This window comes from Oncorhynchus nerka, linkage group LG22, assembly GCF_034236695.1.
Source record: "Oncorhynchus nerka isolate Pitt River linkage group LG22, Oner_Uvic_2.0, whole genome shotgun sequence".
NCBI classification, from domain to species: domain Eukaryota; kingdom Metazoa; phylum Chordata; class Actinopteri; order Salmoniformes; family Salmonidae; genus Oncorhynchus; species Oncorhynchus nerka.
This window is the reverse complement of record NC_088417.1, coordinates 93,992,939-94,014,047: the sequence shown is the minus strand read 5'-3', so window position 1 is coordinate 94,014,047 and position 21,109 is coordinate 93,992,939. Positions and strand designations below refer to the sequence as shown.

Genomic DNA, 21,109 nt, shown 5'->3' with positions numbered 1-21,109 from the left:
CCACTCTGAAGCTAGCCAACCAGTCTCTTAGTCACCCCCCCCCCCACTCTGAAGCTAGTCAACCAGTCTCTTAGTCACCCCCTTCCCCCCCACTCTGAAGCTAGCCAACCAGTCTCTTAGTCACACCCCCCACTCTGAAACTAGCCAACCAGTCTCTTAGTCACACCCCCACTCTGAAACTAGCCAACCAGTCTTTTAGTCCCCCCCACTCTGAAGCTAGCCAACCAGTCTCTTAGTCACACCCTCCCCCCACTCTGAAGCTATCCAGCCAGTCTCTTAGTCACACCCCTCCCCCCACTCTGAAGCTAGCCAACCAGTCTCTTAGTCACCCCCCCACCCACTCTGAAGCTAGCCAACCAGTCTCTTAGTCACACCCCCCACTCTGAAACTAGCCAACCAGTCTCTTAGTCACACCCCCCACTCTGAAACTAGCCAACCAGTCTTTTAGTCCCCCACTCTGAAGCTAGCCAACCAGTCTCTTAGTCACACCCTCCCCCCACTCTGAAGCTATCCAGCCAGTCTCTTAGTCACACCCCTCCCCCCACTCTGAAGCTAGCCAACCAGTCTCTTAGTCACCCCCCCCACCCACTCTGAAGCTAGCCAACCAGTCTCTTAGTCCCCCCACTCTGAAGATAGCCAACCAGTCTCAGTCCCCCCACACTCTGAAGCTAGCCAACCCGTCTCTGACTAGCCTTCTTAATATTCAGACGGCTAGATGTAACCCCTGACTCACCTCTCTCCTCCTCCTAACCCCCTCCGTCCCTCATCCTCTTCCTCCCTCTCCTCTTCTTCTCTCCTCCCTCCTCCTTGTCCCTCCTACTCTCCTCCCCTCTCCTCTTCCTCCCTCGTCCTCTCCTCCCTCCTCCTAACCCCCCTCCCTCCCCTCTTGTCATCCTCCCTCCCTCCTTCTAACTCTCCTCCTAACCCCTCTCTTCCTCCTCCTCTCGTCCAGCTGCAGTCCACAGGTCATCTCCTGGAGGAGCAGCTTCCAGAGATGATGACTGAGCTCCTTGCCACAGCCAGAGACAAGATGCTGTGTCCGGCTGAGTCCCAGCTGACCCGCTCCCTCCTCATGGAGGTCATTGAGCTGCGTGCCCATCATTGGACCCCTCTGGAGGCCCTCACCACACAGTACTACAACAGGACCATTCAGAAGCTCACCACCGCCTAGCCACCCAGGTCCCAGGCCTGGACCTAGGTTCACACGTCTTCGGGTCTCTCTTGAAAAATACATTTTATTTCAATAAGACTACCTGGTTAAATCAAATAAAAAAGGTCCACTTGTCTGACATAGGGAGGCCTTAACTGGGTTGATAGCTAGGAGGCATGGCACCGTACCGGGTGGCAGTACAGAATTTATCCGGGGACGAAAGGGTTTAGGTTACGGTTTGGGGATGAGACAGAAACGTGAAACCATGCATAAACAAGACAAACACTACACACACAACTAAAAGGACTGGCCATGCTGCCTGTTCCAACGAGACGGGAGGAGGACAAAGAGTGGTTGTGAGACGCATAGAGGAGAAGGGTGTGTGGGGGTACAGGGTCGGGTAACAGCCGTCTCTGGGGAACAGAGGGTCTCCTCGGAGGTTAAAAAGAGAAAGTGGTGTCCAGAGGGACATTTCATTCTCTATCTCCTTTGTGCTTGTTTGCCAACTACCCCCCCTATCTGTTTCCTCTCTCCTCCTCCTCTCAGCTCTAGACCGCTTCCACCCCTATCTGTTTCCTCTCTCCTCCTCCTCTCAGCTCTAGACCGCTTCCACCCCTATCTGTTTCCTCTCTCTCTTTCCTCCTCTCAGCTCTAGACCCCTTCCACCCCTATCTGTTTCCTCTGTCTCTCCTCCTCCTCTCAGCTCTAGACCCCTTCCACCCCTATCTGTTTCTTCTGTCTCTCCTCCTCCTCTCAGCTCTAGACCCCTTCCACCCCTATCTGTTTCCTCTCTCTCCTCCTCCTCTCAGCTCTAGACCCCTTCCACCCCTATCTGTTTCCTCTCTCTCCTCCTCCTCTCAGCTCTAGACCCCTTCCACCCCTATCTGTTTCCTCTCTCTCCTCCTCCTCTCAGCTCTAGACCCCTTCCACCCCTATCTGTTTCCTCTCTCTCCTCCTCTCAGCTCTAGACCCCTTCCACCCCTATCTGTTTCCTCTCTCTCCTCCTCCTCTCAGCTCTAGACCCCTTCCACCCCTATCTGTTTCCTCTCTCTCCTCCTCCTCTCAGCTCTAGACCCCTTCCACCCCTATCTGTTTCCTCTGTCTCTCCTCCTCCTCTCAGCTCTAGACCCCTTCCACCCCTATCTGTTTCCTCTGTCTCTCCTCCTCCTCTCAGCTCTAGACTCCTTCCACCCCTATCTGTTTCCTCTCTCTCCTCCTCCTCTCAGCTCTAGACCCCTTCCACCCCTTTCTGTTTCCTCTGTCTCTCCTCCTCCTCTCAGCTCTAGACCCCTTCCACCCCTATCTGTTTCCTCTCTCTCCTCCTCCTCTCAGCTCTAGACCCCTTCCACCCCTATCTGTTTCCTCTCTCTCCTCCTCCTCTCAGCTCTAGACCCCTTCCACCCCTATCTGTTTCCTCTCTCTCCTCCTCCTCTCAGCTCTAGACCCCTTCCACCCCTATCTGTTTCCTCTCTCTCCTCCTCCTCTCAGCTCTAGACCCCTTCCACCCCTATCTGTTTCCTCTCTCTCCTCCTCCTCTCAGCTCTAGACCCCTTCCACCCCTATCTGTTTCCCCTATCTCTCCTCCTCCTCTCAGCTCTAGACCCCTTCCACCCCTGTTTCCCCCTCTGTCTCTCCTCCTCCTCTCAGCTCTAGACCCCTTCCACCCCTATCTGTTTCCTCTGTCTCTCCTCCTCCTCTCAGCTCTAGACCCCTTCCACCCCTTTCTGTTTCCTCTCTCTCCTCCTCCTCTCAGCTCTAGACCCCTTCCACCCCTATCTGTTTCCTCTCTCTCCTCCTCTCAGCTCTAGACCCCTTCCACCCCTATCTGTTTCCTCTGTCTCTCCTCCTCTCAGCTCTAGACCCCTTCCACCCCTATCTGTTTCCTCTCTCTCTTTCCTCCTCTCAGCTCTAGACCCCTTCCACCCCTATCTGTTTCCTCTCTCTCCTCCTCCTCTCAGCTCTAGACCCCTTCCACCCCTATCTGTTTCCTCTCTCTCCTCCTCCTCTCAGCTCTAGACCCCTTCCACCCCTATCTGTTTCCTCTCTCTCCTCCTCTCAGCTCTAGACCCCTTCCACCCTATCTGTTTCCTCTGTCTCTCCTCCTCTCAGCTCTAGACCCCTTCCACCCCTGTTTCCCCCGTCTCTCCTCCTCCTCTCAGCTCTAGACCCCTTCCACCCCGGGGTCTATGTGGCTGGCTGGGGGAGCATGCCTCCCTCTAGTTTGTCCCCTCACCAGGTGACCCTCTCTGCCCCTCCACAGGCCTGCCTGCCTACCTCCCCCCAGGCGACCCTCCAACCCCCCAGGCAACATGGGACAGGCCTGCTTTAGTCCCCTGCCAGATGCCTATTGTGTGGCTGAGACACTGGGCCTGGTCTGCTGGCCTGTTTTGACTGGCTGGCTTGCTGGCAGATGGCTAACGTTACTGGAAGAAGACTCAAGTGGGCTGGCTGCATGACACACACAGGCCAACCCAGGCTACCCCAGCCAGGCCCCTGACAGAGAGGGCACACTGGGTCTGTCGTGGGGGACTTGAGGACTTGGGGGGGAGAAGCATCAAACCACTGCTTTGTTGAGGCTTCTTTGTCGTTGTCCTTTTGGGAGGGGTTTAATATCCTCGCTTGTGTTACCTTCTGTGTTAATATTATCATTGCTATTTCTTTTAAATCAGGTTTAAATATGTATGATTATGGAATATTTTAGGGCTGATCTGTTGCACAGGTTTGATTTGTTTTACATGTTTTTAAGGCGATTATTTGCTTTAAAAATATTCAAAAATAACAAATACATTTTGACAGTGGTATTGTGTACTAGCATTAAAGGATCCTCTAGCATTAAAGGATCCTCTAGCATTAAAGGATCCTCTAGCATTAAAGGATCCTCTAGCATTAAAGGATCCTCTAGCATTAAAGGTTTGAGGTGTTGGTTGACTAGACTGAGAGGGACGGTTTGAGGTGTTGGTTGACTAGACTGAGAGGGAAGGTTTGAGGTGTTGGTTGACTAGACTAAGAGGGAAGGTTTGAGGTGTTGGTTGACTAGACTGAGAGGGAAGGTTTGAGGTGTTGGTTGACTAGACTAAGAGGGAAGGTTTGAGGTGTTGGTTGACTAGACTGAGAGGGAAGGTTTGAGGTGTTGGTTGACTAGACTGAGGGAAGGTTTGAGGTGTTGGTTGACTAGACTAAGAGGGAAGGTTTGAGGTGTTGGTTGACTAGACTGAGAGGGAAGGTTTGAGGTGTTGGTTGACTAGACTAAGAGGGAAGGTTTGAGGTGTTGGTTGACTAGACTAAGAGGGAAGGTTTGAGGTGTTGGTTGACTAGACTAAGAGGGAATGTTTGAGGTGTTGGTTGACTAGACTGAGAGGGAAGGTTTGAGGTGTTGGTTGACTAGACTGAGGGAAGGTTTGAGGTGTTGGTTGACTAGACTGAGAGGGAAGGTTTGAGGTGTTGGTTGACTAGACTGAGAGGGAAGGTTTGAGGTGTTGGTTGACTAGACTGAGAGGGAAGGTTTGAGGTGTTGGTTGACTAGACTGAGGGAAGGTTTGAGGTGTTGGTTGACTAGACTGAGGGAAGGTTTGAGGTGTTGGTTGACTAGACTGAGAGGGAAGGTTTGAGGTGTTGGTTGACTAGACTGAGAGGGAAGGTTTGAGGTGTTGGTTGACTAGACTGAGAGGGAAGGTTTGAGGTGTTGGTTGACTAGACTAAGAGGGAAGGTTTGAGGTGTTGGTTGACTAGACTGAGAGGGAAGGTTTGAGGTGTTGGTTGACTAGACTGAGAGGGAAGGTTTGAGGTGTTGGTTGACTAGACTGAGGGAAGGTTTGAGGTGTTGGTTGACTTGACTGAGGGAAGGTTTGAGGTGTTGGTTGACTAGACTGAGAGGGAAGGTTTGAGGTGTTGGTTGACTAGACTAAGAGGGAAGGTTTGAGGTGTTGGTTGACTAGACTAAGAGGGAAGGTTTGAGGTGTTGGTTGACTAGACTGAGAGGGAAGGTTTGAGGTGTTGGTTGACTAGACTGAGAGGGAAGGTTTGAGGTGTTGGTTGACTAGACTGAGGGAAGGTTTGAGGTGTTGGTTGACTAGACTGAGAGGGAAGGTTTGAGGTGTTGGTTGACTAGACTAAGAGGGAAGGTTTGAGGTGTTGGTTGACTAGACTAAGAGGGTTTGAGGTGTTGGTTGACTAGACTGAGAGGGAAGGTTTGAGGTGTTGGTTGACTAGACTGAGAGGGAAGGTTTGAGGTGTTGGTTGACTAGACTGAGAGGGAAGGTTTGAGGTGTTGGTTGACTAGACTGAGAGGGAAGGTTTGAGGTGTTGGTTGACTAGACTGAGGGAAGGTTTGAGCAGTTGGTTGACTAGACTGAGGGAAGGTTTGAGGTGTTGGTTGACTAGACTGAGGGAAGGTTTGAGGTGTTGGTTGACTAGACTGAGGGAAGGTTTGAGGTGTTGGTTGACTACACTAAGAGGGTTTGAGGTGTTTGTTGACCTGACGAAGAGGGAAGGTTTGGCTAGAAGGAAGAATCATAGACGTGGTCGGTTTGAAGTCAGTCAGAAGAGTGGCCTTGTCATCTATTATAATACATTAATGGAGTTGCGTCCTGTTTTAAAAATGAAGGCTGGGAGGTAGAGCGTGCTTGTTGAAACGGAGTGGCCGAATTTGAGTTTATTATTTCTTGCAAAATGAAATGTAGCTCCTTTAAGAGGAGGAAGAAACAAGCATGATAAAATCCTTCTTCAAATGGTCTCCTGTTCAAGCAGCCATTTTGCAAGTCTTTATATCTGTATAATGATGACATCTTTTAATCTGTTATTTTACAGATTATTTTTATGATATAATGTAGGTTGCTAGTATGTGATTCGCATTATTCTGGCTTCTGCAAATGTGTTTACCACGATATTGACGTTTACCAACCCACTCATCATTCTATCGTTTGATGGGCTGTATGTACAGTAATGGCCCGTATTTAAGAAAACAGAACGAGTGCTCAGCGGGAATGGTACAAACAGTGACTATGGCTACATCCTATTTAGCTTTAGGGTTGAATAGGGTTGTGTGGATAGGAAGGTGGTCTTTCTATGTCTTCTTACTATGGCTTCAGGTCATGTTGAATGAACTGCTCTGTCTGGGACAGTCTGTCAGTCCTACGACTACTAGTGTTACTTGCTCCTGATTTCCCATTGAATTGAATCTCTCTGGGAAGTTTTGTGTTATTTTTTTTTTCCTGTCTTGCATCAAGAATCCAAATCTTTAAGGTAGTCACACACCCAAGTCACTAGGAGGGTCTTGAATTGAAACATATATATATAATGAGTTGGGAGATCTATACAAACCCATCCGTCTAAGTGTGCGCATGCCTATGAGCTGATTTTATTTATTTTATTTGAGGTTTTTATTTAAAATGTTCATTTTAGTTTTTATTTTATCAATGGGTTTTGATTTTAAGTGACTGAATCCATTGTGATACCGATGATCTCTTTCCTGGTAAGTGTGGTATTACTGTGATATTTTAGATTGAAAGCTATGCTGTAGTGCTATTGGCCGATTCTGGTTCCATATGCAATGTAGTGACTCATTGAAACACAACGGGTTCCTTCCTCATCTGTGACACTGGGCCTCCCGGCGCCCTCCGACACTTGACCTTTAGGTCACGTGACGTACCCGACTATTGAATGCAACGCACCTCCATTTGCATGTCATTGACATTGGAAGGAGGGAGACAGAATGAGATGGGAGGTGTTGGCGTGGTTACTCAAGCGAGGCAAGCTAGTCTCCCAGCCAGAGGGTGATGATGAGCTGTAGAATTTGTGGTTGGTCGTCAATTTGTTTTTTTTTGTTTTTTATTAAGCAATTGAAAAAATAAACTAACTGAAAAGAGAAGTGGAAAAAATGTGTGTGAACTGTGTTTTTTCCCCATACGTCCGTCTGTTCATATTCAGCAGCTGTATTGATGTCTGGACATTTTCCCCTTATCCTGAGGACATCTCCCCCTTCAGCCACTAAAACCTCTCTGTTTTAGGGGAAAACATCTTGTATGTCTTATGTCTTAGCCTTGTCTCAAACAGAATGCATGTATTACAGTTGAAGTCGGAAGTTTACATACACTTAGGTTGGAGTCATTAAAACTCGTTTTTCAACCACTCCACACATTTCTTGTTAACAAACTATAATTTTGGCAAGTCTGGTTAGGACATCTACTTTGTGCATGACCCAAGTAATTTCTCCAACAATTGTTTACAGACAGATTATTTGGTGTGAAAAGTGCAAATCAATCCCAGAACAACAGCAAAGGACCTTGTGAAGATGCTGTAAAACGAGTCCTATATCGACATAACCTGAAAGGCTGCTCGGCAAGGAAGAAGCCACTGCTCCAAAACCGCCATAAAATAGCCAGACTATGGTTTGCAACTGCACATGGGGACAAAGATTGTACTTTTTGGAGAAATGGCCTCTGGTCTGATCAAACAAAAATGTAACTGGCCATAATGACCATCGTTATGTTTGGAGGTAAAAGGGGGAGGCCTGCAAGCCAAAGAACACCATCCCAACTGAAGCACGGGGGTTGGCAGCATCATGTTGTGGGGGTGCTTTGCTGCAGGAGGGACTGGTGCACTTCACAAAATAGATGGCCTCAATCCTATAGAACATTTGTGGGCAGAACTGAGAAAGCGGGTGCGAGCAAGGAGGCCTACAAACCCGACTCAGTTACACCAGCTCTGTCAGTAGGAATGGGCCAAAATTCACGCAACTTATTGTGGGAAGCTTGTGGAAGGCTCCCCGAAACATTTGACCCAAGTTAAACAATTTAAAGGCAATGCTACCAAATACTAATTGAGTGTATGTAAACTTCTGACCCACTGGGAATGTGATGAAAGAAATAAAAGCTGAAATAAATCATTCTCTACTATTATTCTGACATTTCACATTCTTACAATAAAGTGGTGATCCTAACTGACCTAAGACAGGGAATTTTGACTAGGATTAAATGTCAGGAATTGTGAAAAACTGAGTTTAAATGTACTTGGCAAAGGTGTATGTAGACTTCCGACTTCAACTGTACATTAGAACCTCTTTGTTTTCCTTCACACACTGAGTTCTCATTATTCAGACAGAATACACACTATATACATCCTACTAATGTCGATTTTAAAAGCGCTGCATACTTTCTAATTGTTGCGCTACATACCTGTAGCTATTGTACTGATGTATGACTGAACGTCCTTAGCCCAGTTAGTTGGTTTTGTTAGGCCCTGACCCAAACCTGCCCCCCCTCCCCACCGGGCCCTGGATGTCTGAGCCCACCCCTGGAACACGGGCAGGACGTCCTTCAGCATCCGTCCACATCAATCACGGTCTAGGGGTGGGAGGGTGAGACTGGGGGAAATCTCCTTCTGATATAGGGGAGGGGGTATAAATCTCCTTCTGATATAGGGGAGGGGGTATAAATCTCCTTCTGATATAGGGGAGGGGGTATAAATCTCCTTCTGATATAGGGAGGGGGTATAAATCTCCTTCTGATATAGGGGAGGGGGTATAAATCTCCTGATATAGGGGAGGGGGTATAAATCTCCTGATATAGGGGAGGGGGTATAAATCTCCTGATATAGGGGAGGGGGTATAAATCTCCTTCTGATATAGGGAGGGGTATAAATCTCCTGATATAGGGGAGGGGTATAAATCTCCTTCTGATATAGGGGAGGGGTATAAATCTTCTGATATAGGGGAGGGGGTATAAATCTCCTGATATAGGGGAGGGGGTATAAATCTTCTGATATAGGGGAGGGGATATAAATCTCCTTCTGATATAGGGAGGGGTATAAATCTCCTTCTGCTATAGGGGTGGGGGTATAAATCTTCTGATATAGGGGAGGGGGTATAAATCTTCTGATATAGGGGAGGGGGTATAAATCTCCTTCTGATATAGGGGAGGGGGTATAAATCTCCTGATATAGGAGAGGGGGTATAAATCTTCTGATATAGGGGAGGGGGTATAAATCTCCTTCTGATATAGGGGAGGGGGTATAAATCTCCTTCTGATATAGGGGAGGGGGTATAAATCTCCTGATATAAATCAAATCAAATTTTATTTGTCACATACACATGGTTAGCAGATGTTAATGCGAGTGTAGCGAAATGCTTGTGCTTCTAGTTCCGACAATGCAGTGATAACCAACAAGTAATCTAACTAACAATTCCAAAACTACTGTCTTATACACAGTGTAAGGGGATAAGGAATATGTACATAAGGATATATGAATGAGTGATGGTACAGAGCAGCATACAGTAGATGGTATCGAGTACAGTATATACATATGAGATGAGTATGTAGACAAAGTAAACAAAGTGGCATAGTTAAAGTGGCTAGTGACATAAGAATGCAGTCGATGATCTAGAGTACAGTATATACATATGCATATGAGATGAATAATGTAGGGTAAATAACATTATATAAGGTAGCATTGTTTAAAGTGGCTAGTGATATATTTACATCATTTCCCATCAATTCCCATTATTAAAGTGGCTGGAGTTGGGTCAGTGTCAATGACAGTGTGTTGGCAGCAGCCACTCAATGTTAGTGATTGCTGTTTAACAGTCTGATGGCCTTGAGATAGAAGCTGTTTTTCAGTCTCTCGGTCCCAGCTTTGATGCACCTGTACTGACCTCGCCTTCTGGATGATAGCGGGGTGAACAGGCAGTGGTTCGGGTGGTTGATGTCCTTGATGATCTTTATGGCCTTCCTGTAACATCGGGTGGTGTAGGTGTCCTGGAGGGCAGGTAGTTTGCCCCGGTGATGCGTTGTGCAGACCTCACTACCCTCTGGAGAGCCTTACGGTTGAGGGCGGAGCAGTTGCCGTACCAGGCGGTGATACAGCCCGCCAGGATGCTCTCGATTGTGCATCTGTAGAAGTTTGTGAGTGCTTTTGGTGACAAGCCGAATTTCTTCAGCCTCCTGAGGTTGAAGAGGCGCTGCTGCGCCTTCTTCACGACGCTGTCAGTGTGAGTGGACCAATTCAGTTTGTCTGTGATGTGTATGCCGAGGAACTTAAAACTTGCTACCCTCTCCACTACTGATCCATCGATGTGGATAGGGGGGTGTTCCCTCTGCTGTTTCCTGAAGTCCACAATCATCTCCTTAGTTTTGTTGACAATGAGTGTGAGGTTATTTTCCTGACACCACACTCCGAGGGCCCTCACCTCCTCCCTGTAGGCCGTCTCGTCGTTGTTGGTAATCAAGCCTACCACTGTTGTGTCGTCCGCAAACTTGATGATTGAGTTGGAGGCGTGCATGGCCACGCAGTCGTGGGTGAACAGGGAGTACAGGAGAGGGCTCAGAACGCACCCTTGTGGGGCCCCCGTGTTGAGGATCAGCGGGGAGGAGATGTTGTTGCCTACCCTCACCACCTGTGGGCGGCCCGTCAGGAAGTCCAGTACCCAGTTGCACAGGGCGGGGTCGAGACCCAGGGTCTCGAGCTTGATGACGAGCTTGGAGGGTACTATGGTATTGAATGCCGAGCTGTAGTCGATGAACAGCATTCTCACATAGGTATTCCTCTTGTCCAGGTGGGTTAGGGCAGTGTGCAGTGTGGTTGAGATTGCATCGTCTGTGGACCTATTTGGGCGGTAAGCAAATTGGAGTGGGTCTAGGGTGTCAGGTAGGGTGGAGGTGATATGGTCCTTGACTAGTCTCTCAAAGCACTTCATGATGACGGAAGTGAGTGCTACGGGGCGGTAGTCGTTTAGCTCAGTTACCTTAGCTTTCTTGGGAACAGGAAAGGGGAGGGGGTATAAATCTCCTGATATAGGGGGGGGTATAAATCTCCTTCTGATATAGGGGGGGGTATAAATCTCCTGATATAGGGGGGGGTATAAATCTCCTTCTGATATAGGGGAGGGGTATAAATCTCCTGATATAGGGGAGGGGTATAAATCTCCTTCTGATATAGGGAGGGGGTATAAATCTCCTGATATAGGGGAGGGGGTATAAATCTCCTTCTGATATAGGGGAGGGGATATAAATCTCCTTCTGATATAGGGGAGGGGTATAAATCTCCTTCTGATATAGGGGAGGGGGTATAAATCTCCTTCTGATATAGGGGAGGGGGTATAAATCTCCTTCTGATATAGGGGAGGGGGTATAAATCTCCTTCTGATATAGGGGAGGGGGTATAAATCTTCTGATATAGGGGAGGGGGTATTAAACATGCAGAGCACGTTCTGTTCCTCTGCTCAGACGTTGCACCAGATCTTATATCGCCTGGATAGGGATTATACGTATGTTACTGCAATCTGGTGCCAGACGGCACAATGCGTGACTTGGCACGTAACCATTGGTTGATGCATGTATCGTCTGAGCAGGGGGGCGGGACCAAAGTGTGTGTGAAATGATGTCACTGCTCATGTCTTTTTTTCACTTTATTTACGGCCAATAACCATTTAAAGAATGTAATATGTATGCAAATTAGGTTGTTATTAAGGACTGTGTTCTTCTCAGCTCTTAGGGAAAGGAGTAACCGAAGACCCTGAGAAAGAGTGGGCTCCCAATTGGCGCAGCCGTCAAATGCCCTGCATCTCAGTGCAAGATGCGACACTGCAGTTCACTGGTTCGAATCCAGGCTGCATCCCATCCGGATGTGATTGGGAGTCCCATAGGGCGTCATTGTAAAATGAGAATTTGTTATTAACTGATTTGCCTAGTTAATTAAAAAATGCCTCCCACAACACATGTAGTTTGGGTGCATGAAGGTACCTTTGTTTAGAATAGTGTGTAAATAGTAGTGGTGTGAACTCACGCCACTGTATCAGTGTTCACTTTACTGCAGTCATTTGTTGTTATTCTTTCACTGTATCACCCAATGAAAACATAATTGGTCTTTCAGCTTTTTAATGCACACCATCTTAACACACAACCAAATACTAAATTCACGGGTTTGATTCTCTTGGCTTTACTTAATGGCGATAATGTGAGCAGACAGTCGAAAACACCATCTGAGACCATGTTAGATACACTACTATGTGGACACCCCTTCAAATTTGTGTTGCTGACCGGTGTATGAAATCAAGCACACAGCCATGCAATCTCCATAGACAAACATTGGCAGTAGAATGGTCTTACTGAAGAGCTCCGTGACTTTCAACGTGGCACCGTCATAGGATACCACCATACCTAAAAGTTAGTTCATCAAACTCACTACCGAGTTCCAAACTGCGGAAGATCTGTTCATTGGGAGCTTCATGAAATGGGTTTCCATGGCAGGGCAGCCGTACACAAGCCTAAAATCACCACGTGCAATGCCAAGCATCGGCTGGAGTGGTGTAGCGCTCGCCGCCATTGGATTGGAGCAGTGGAAACGTGTTCTCTGGAGTGATGAATCACTCTTCACCATCTGGCAGTTCAACAGACTAATCTGGGTATTGGCGGATGCCAGGAGAATGCAACCTGCCCAAATGCATTGTGCCAACTGTAAAGTGTGGTGGTGGAGAAATAATGGTCAGGCTGCTTTCATGTTTCGGGCTAGGCCCCTTAGTTCCAGTGAAGGAAAATCCTTAATGCTACAGCATACAACTAGATGATTCTGTGCTTCCAACTTTGTGGCAACAGTTTGACCTCAACCCCATCGAACACTGTTGGGATGAATTGGAATCCCGCTTGCGAGCCAGGCCTAATCGCCCAAAACCAGTGCCCGACCTCACTAATGCTCTTGTGGCTGAACGGAAGCAAGTCCCCACAGCAATGTTCCAACATCTAGTGGAAATGACTTTTGGCCATGAAGTGTATGTTTCCTTTGTCTTCAGTAGAATCATGGTTATTGTCACAGTCCGACGGAGTATAAACAGAGGTTGTATCCCAAATGTCCCACTTTTCCCTACATAGTGCACTACTTTTGACCAGAGGCCTGTGGGGCCTGGCAATGCGACAGGGTGCCGTTTGGGACGCATCCAGAGATGACCATGCATAGTGGGCTGCCAAGGCCTGGAGGGAGACTCATCCAGCTAGCTACAGTGGGGAGAACAAGTATTTGATACACTGCCGATTTTTCAGGTTTTCCTACTTACAAAGCATGTAGAGGTCTGTAATTTTTATCATAGGTACACTTCAACTGTGAGAGACGGAATCTAAAACAAAAATCCAGAAAATCACATTGTATGATTTTTAAGTAATTCATCTGCATTTTATTGCATGACATAAGTATGTGATCACCTACCAACCAGTAAGAATTCCGGCTCTCACAGACCTGTTAGTTTTTCTTTAAGAAGCCCTCCTGTTCTCCACTCATTACCTGTATTAACTGCACCTGTTTGAACTCGTTACCTGTATAAAAGACACCTGTCCACACACTCAATCAAACAGACTCCAACCTCTCCACAATGGCCAAGACCAGAGAGCTGTGTAAGGACATCAGGGTATAATTGTAGACCTGCACAAGGCTGGGATGGGCTACAGGACAATAGGCAAGCAGCTTGGTGAGAGGGCAACAACTGTTGGCGCAATTATTAGAAAATGGAAGAAGTTCAAGATGACGGCAAGTCACCCTCGGTCTGGGGCTCCATGCAAGATATCACCTCGTGGGGCATCAATGATCATGAGGAAGGTGAGGGATCAGCCCAGAACTACACGGCAGGACCTGGTCAATGACCTGAAGAGAGCTGGGACCACAGTCTCAAAGAAAACCATTAGTAACACACTACGCCGTCATGGATTAAAATCCTGCAGCGCATGCAAGGTCCCCCTGCTCAAGCCAGTGCATGTCCAGGCCCGTCTGAAGCCAATGACCATCTGGATGATCCAGAGGAGGAATGGGAGAAGGTCATGTGGTCTGATGAGACAAAAATAGAGCTTTTTGGTCTAAACTCCACTCGCCGTGTTTGGAGGAAGAAGAAGGATGAGTACAACCCCAAGAACACCATCCCAACCGTGAAGCATGGAGGTGGAAACATCATTCTTTGGGGATGCTTTTCTGCAAGGGGACAGGACGACTGCACCGTATTGAGGGGAGGATGGATGGGGCCATGTATCGCGAGATCTTGGCCAACAACCTCCTTCCCTCAATAATAGCATTGAAGATGGGTCGTGGCTGGGCCTTCCAGCATGACAACAACCAGAAACACACAGCCAGGGCAACTAAGGAGTGGCTCCGTAAGAAGCATCTCAAGGTCCTGGAGTGGCCTAGCCAGTCTCCAGACCTGAACCCAATAGAAAATCTTTGGAGGGAGCTGAAAGTCTGTATTGCCCAGCGACAGCCCCGAAACCTGAAGGATCTGGAGAAGGTCTGTATGGAGGAGTGGGCCAAAATCCCTGCTGCAGTGTGTGCAAACCTGGTCAAGAACTACAGGAAACGTATGATCTCTGTAATTGCAAACAAAGGTTTCTATACCAAATATTAATTTCTGCTTATCTGATGTATCAAATACTTATTTCAAGCTTTTGTCAGCAATTCTACTACTGTATACCCAGATTATGATCAGATTAGAAATTGTTTCTGGGAAAAGGTTGTTGTCATGGTTTTCCAAACAGAGGCCTGTATCTGGTCCCTTGATCATCCCCTGTTCTGTTCCCTGGCTAAAAGGCTTTATTCTAGGGCTGGGTTTTTAGGAGAGATTGATGAGCTGGTTGTCTGTGTGGCTGGGGGACAGCTCTACTCACTCTGATGTGATGCAGCCTATAGCCTAGGTCTTTGGTGTAAGGCAGACAAAGGGAGGCTGTGAGAGAGAGAACCCCATACAGTACCTCAGTCATTGATGGACAAGATGATATACAGTACCTCAGTCAGATGGACAAGATGATGTACAGTACCTCAGTCATTGATGGACAAGATGATATACAGTACCTCAGTCATTGATGGACAAGATGATATACAGTACCTCAGTCATTGATGGACAAGATGATATACAGTACCTCAGTCATTGATGGACAAGATGATATACAGAACCTCAGTCATTGATGGACAAGATGATATACAATACCTCAGTCAGATGGACAAGATGATATACAGCACCTCAGTCATTGATGGACAAGATGATATACAGTACCTCAGTCATTGATGGACAAGATGATATACAGTACCTCAGTCATTGATGGACAAGATGATATACAGTACCTCAGTCAGATGGACAAGATGATATACAGTACCTCAGTCATTGATGGACAAGATGATATACAGTACCTCAGTCATTGATGGACAAGATGATATACAGTACCTCAGTCATTGATGGACAAGATGATATACAGTACCTCAGTCATTGATGGACAAGATGATATACAGTACCTCAGTCATTGATGGACAAGATGATATACAGTACCTCAGTCATTGATGGACAAGATGATATACAGTACCTCAGTCATTGATGGACAAGATGATATACAGTACCTCAGTCATTGATGGACAAGATGATATACAGTACCTCAGTCATTGATGGACAAGATGATATACAATACCTCAGTCATTGATGGACAAGATGATATACAGTACCTCAGTCATTGATGGACAAGATGATATGCAGTACCTCAGTCAGATGGACAGAAGGATATACAGCACCTCAGTCAGATGGACAGAAGAATATACAGCACCTCAGTCAGATGGACAGGAGGATTTATAGCACCTCAGTCAGATGGACAGAAGGATATACAGCACCTCAGTCAGATGGACAGAAGGATATACAGCACCTCAGTCAGATGGACAGAAGAATATACAGCACCTCAGTCAGATGGACAGAAGGATATACAGCACCTCAGTCAGATGGACAGGAGAATATACAGCACCTCAGTCAGATGGACAGAATGATTTATAGTACCTCAGTCATTGATTGTTTGTGTGCTTTTGAGTGTTTTTGTGCCACATACTTTCACAGCTCATTTCTGACCATGATCTGTTTGTGAAAATGCATCACATGTACTGTGTGTGCGTGTGTGTCAGGTGTATTTGTGTTTATTATATCGCCCCATTAGTTCCTGCCAAGACAGCAGCTACTCCTCCTGGGGTCCAGACACATTAAAAACCTGTTATGGCTGCTGTCCCCGTACAGGGACCAACATCAGGGGAAATTTCAGAGTGACAACTAAAAATACAATTTCGTGACATTAAACATTCTTGAAAATGCAAGTGTCTTATACCCTTCAAAAGATTAGAATCTTGGTAATCGAACTACGTTTTCCAATTTAAAATAGCTATTACAGAGAACAAATCCCATGCTTTTGTTTGAGAAGAGCAATCAACAACAGAAACATTTTCCGCCATGACAGTTTTTACACATTTACATCTGAAGGTAAAATTATGACTTACATTCTTATATCTTGCTCTTATTTCTCTTCCTAAGTATCCCATTGATCAAATGAAGTGCCGTTTTCTTTGATAAAATCCATTTTTATAGCCTAAATCTAAACATTTTGTAAATTATTTGTGCAGTGAATTCCATTACATTTCTATCAATTTTTTACGTAGCATTCGGCGTGATTCCCCCTGTAAACAATCGTTTATCTAGTCATGGTGGGTTTCAGTGCATTCCTCTGGATGTTTGCAACACAGTCAAACAAGTGAGGTGATTTGAAGACAACGATAAATGACTACCTTACGCACCAATAATTTTAGCGAAGCTTCATTGATTGACTATATTTCTGCCCAATGACTACTGATCGTCTTGAAATCTAGCTGGGTAGATAGCCAATGAGCTGAGGTAAACGCCAGTATGTAATGGTTTGGGGTTGGACCACAATTCCTTGGTTGTAATCGCACGCGCAGGGAACTCCATTTTCGCCTTGACGATCAGAGGGGTTGCTGTAAGGCTTTTTACGCGCAGCTGTATTTCGGAAAGTTGTAGTTTCAACGATTTCATTGAAGATATCCTGGCGAATACTTCATGTAAAGCGAAGTTAAAGTAAAAGTGAAAGTGAGACAGATTTTTTGTTTGAGGAATCTTGGAGTGTTATGATTCAAACGAACTGAGGAGCTGTTTCTGCAAGGACAGGACGTACTTCTGGACGGGTAAGTGCTAATGCCGTTTTATGAAATATAAAAATATATATATATTATATATATATTTTTTAAACTTTTTTTTTGCAATGAAATGTGTAGTTTGTTTTTGTGTGTGTGTGTGTGTGTGTGTGTGTTGGTTTGTTTGGGTGTGTGTGTGTGTGTGTGTGTGTGTGTGTGTGTGTGTGTGTGTGTGTGTGTGTGTGTGTGTGTGTGTGTGTGTATATATACACAACAATGGCCGGAGTTGAATGGAACACCTTAGTGACTGTTCCCTCTGCTCTATACAATCAATACATATCTGTTTATTTTATGTGATGATAAAAGGCTCATACAATACAAATATTTTTTAAATGTTTTCTTTCACAGTGATAGCGACTCCGACTGGGAGGCCCCGGTGCCAAGCTGCCCGCTCTACCTGTGCCCCCAGTGGTGTTCATATGCCACAGTTCATTACTGCAGGCATGACTGTGCGTCAGAGCCAAAAGGGCACAGCATGGATGCGTCGTTGTGTTCTGTGTCGCATGAAATGCACCACTTGTTCAGTTTGCCTCTGCTTTACATCAGAAAGAGACTGCTATGGGACAGGGCACAGGCAGCAAAATACTGTGACGAGGACTTCCAAGGGGTGTGTACTGTTTTTTTGTTGTTTTTTTCTAATATAAAAAAAAAGAATGTGTGTGTGTTAGAATTGCTTTTTGATATGTTGTATATAGTTATTTTCACTGCTGTATATAGTTATAGGTCATTTCACCAATTCGGCCACTTGGGTACATTTGGGCAACTTGTGTGGGACACCTGGGTGACTTCATGCTAAATGTCATGTAAGCTCACCCATTCCTGAAGTTATCAGTCTCACTTTGCACACCTACAGTTGCCCTCTTGTGTTATCCATCAAAATTATCTCCAGCATCCTATCTGACTGTGTGGCTATTCTAGTACATGTGAAAGATGATACTACAACAATAAAAAACAGAAAACGTATGCTCTTTCTTTCTCTTTTCTTCCACCAGATCTACTGTGTTATATTCTCCTACATTCAATTCACATTTCCACAAACTTCAGAATGTTTCCATTCAAATGATACCAAGAATATGCATATCCTTGCCTCTGGGGCTGAGCTACAGACAGTTAGATTAGGGTATGTCTTCAGGCGGAAATTGAGAACTAAGGGTTGCAGCCATAAGGCACATCACACTACAAACTAACAACTAAATGAAACATTACATCACACTACCATCTAACAACAACTAAATTAAACATTACATCACACTACCATCTAACAACAACTAAATTAAACATTACATCACACTACCATCTAACAACAACTAAATGAAACAGTACATCACACTACCATCTAACAACTAAATTAAACATTACATCACACTACCATCTAACAACAACTAAATTAAACAGTACATCACACTACCATCTAACAACTAAATGAAACATTACATCACACTACCATCTAACAACAACTAAATGAAACATTACATCACACTACCATCTAACAACTAAATTAAACATTACATCACACTACCATCTAACAACAACTAAATTAAACATTACATCACACTACCATCTAACAACTAAATGAAACATTACATCACACTACCATCTAACAACTAAATGAAACATTACATCACACTACCATCTAACAACTAAATGAAACATTACATCACACTACCATCTAACAACTAAATTAAACATTACATCACACTACCATCTAACAACAACTAAATGAAACATTACATCACACTACCATCTAACAACTAAATTAAACATTACATCACACTACCATCTAACAACAACTAAATTAAACATTACATCACACTACCATCTAACAACAACTAAATGAAACATTACATCACACTACCATCTAACAACTAAATGAAACATTACATCACACTACCATCTAACAACAACTAAATTAAACATTACATCACACTACCATCTAACAACAACTAAATTAAACAGTACATCACACTACCATCTAACAACAACTAAATACAACAGTACATCACACTACAAACTAACAACAACTAAATACAACAGTACATCACATGACATCCCCACAACATATCTACAACACAACATGTACAATAACCACCATAGAACAATATTAACATGTACAATACCACCATAGAACAATATTAACATGTACAATAACCACCATAGAACAATATTAACATGTACAATAACCACCATAGTGTGTTTTTGCGTATGTGTCTCTTCACAGTCCCCGCTGTTCCAAAATGTATCGTATGTGTCTCTTCACAGTCCCCGCTGTTCCAAAATGTATCGTATGTGTCTCTTCACAGTCCCCGCTGTTCCAAAATGTATCGTATGTGTCTCTTCACAGTCCCCGCTGTTCCAAAATGTATCGTATGTGTCTCTTCACAGTCCCCGCTGTTCCAAAATGTATCGTATGTGTCTCTTCACAGTCCCCGCTGTTCCAAAATGTATCGTTTTTATGTTGTTGTTTTTTTTACCTCTGATTCTACTGAGTTACTTGATGTGGAATAGAGTTCCATGTAGTCATGGCTCTATGTAGTACTGTGGAATAGAGTTCCATGTAGTCATGGCTCTATGTAGTACTGTGGAATAGAGTTCCATGTAGTCATGGCTCTATGTAGTACTGTGGAATAGAGTTCCATGTAGTCATGACTCTGTGTAGTACTATGGAATAGAGTTCCATGTAGTCATGGCTCTATGTAGTACTGTGGAATAGAGTTCCATGTAGTCATGACTCTATGTAGTACTATGGAATAGAGTTCCATGTAGTCATGACTCTGTGTAGTACTGTGGAATAGAGTTCCATGTAGTCATGACTCTGTGTAGTACTGTGGAATAGAGTTCCATGTAGTCATGACTCTGTGTAGTACTGTGGAATAGAGTTCCATGTAGTCATGACTCTGTGTAGTACTGTGGAATAGAGTTCCATGTAGTCATGGCTCTATGTAGTACTGTGGAATAGAGTTCCATGTAGTCATGGCTCTATGTAGAACTGTGGAATAGAGTTCCATATAGTCATGGCTCTATGTAGAACTGTGGAATAGAGTTCCATGTAGTCATGGCTCTATGTAGTACTGTGGAATAGAGTTCCATGTAGTCATGGCTCTATGTAGTACTGTGGAATAGAGTTCCATGTAGTCATGGCTCTATGTAGTACTGTGGAATAGAGTTCCATGTAGTCATGGCTCTATGTAGTACTGTGGAATAGAGTTCCATGTAGTCATGACTCTATGTAGTACTGTGGAATAGAGTTCCATGTAGTCATGACTCTATGTAGTACTGTGGAATAGAGTTCCATGTAGTCATGGCTCTATGTAGTACTGTGGAATAGAGTTCCATGTAGTCATGACTCTATGTAGTACTGTGGAATAGAGTTCCATGTAGTCATGACTCTGTGTAGTACTGTGGAATAGAGTTCCATGTAGTCATGACTCTATGTAGTACTGTGGAATAGAGTTCCATGTAGTCATGACTCTGTGTAGTACTGTGGAATAGAGTTCCATGTAGTCATGACTCTATGTAGTACTATAGAATAGAGTTCCATGTAGTCATGACTCTGTGTAGTACTGTGGAATAGAGTTCCATGTAGTCATGACTCTATGTAGTACTGTGGAATAGAGTTCCATGTAGTCATGGCTCTATGTAGTACTGTGGAATAGAGTTCCATGTAGTCATGGCTCTATGTAGTACTGTGGAATAGAGTTCCATGTAGTCATGACTCTGTGTAGTACTATGGAATAGAGTTCCATGTAGTCATGACTCTGTGTAGTACTATGGAATAGAGTTCCATGTAGTCATGGCTCTATGTAGTACTGTGGAATAGAGTTCCATGTAGTCATGGCTCTGTGTAGTACTATGGAATAGAGTTCCATGTAGTCATGGCTCTATGTAGTACTGTGGAATAGAGTTCCATGTAGTCATGACTCTATGTAGTACTATGGAATAGAGTTCCATGTAGTCATGACTCTGTGTAGTACTGTGGAATAGAGTTCC

At 45.0% G+C, this 21,109-nt stretch overlaps 1 protein-coding gene and 1 long non-coding RNA gene across 2 annotated transcripts in view; both read left to right on the top strand.

The window, feature by feature from the left end:
- Nucleotides 1-8,046, top strand: part of ctif (CBP80/20-dependent translation initiation factor) — a 224,797-nt gene extending 216,751 nt beyond the window's left edge. Inside the window, 1 exon segment of the mRNA XM_065007588.1 lies at nt 953-8,046. Coding sequence (XP_064863660.1) covers nt 953-1,171 — 219 coding nt within the window. The 3' untranslated portion in view covers nt 1,172-8,046.
- Nucleotides 8,047-16,797: 8,751 nt separating this feature from the next.
- On the top strand, nt 16,798-18,085 carry LOC135563907 (uncharacterized). Its single transcript, XR_010460642.1, has 2 exons — nt 16,798-17,113; nt 17,471-18,085. It is a non-coding gene; the product is annotated as an uncharacterized LOC135563907 (long non-coding RNA).
- Nucleotides 18,086-21,109: the final 3,024 nt, after the last annotated feature.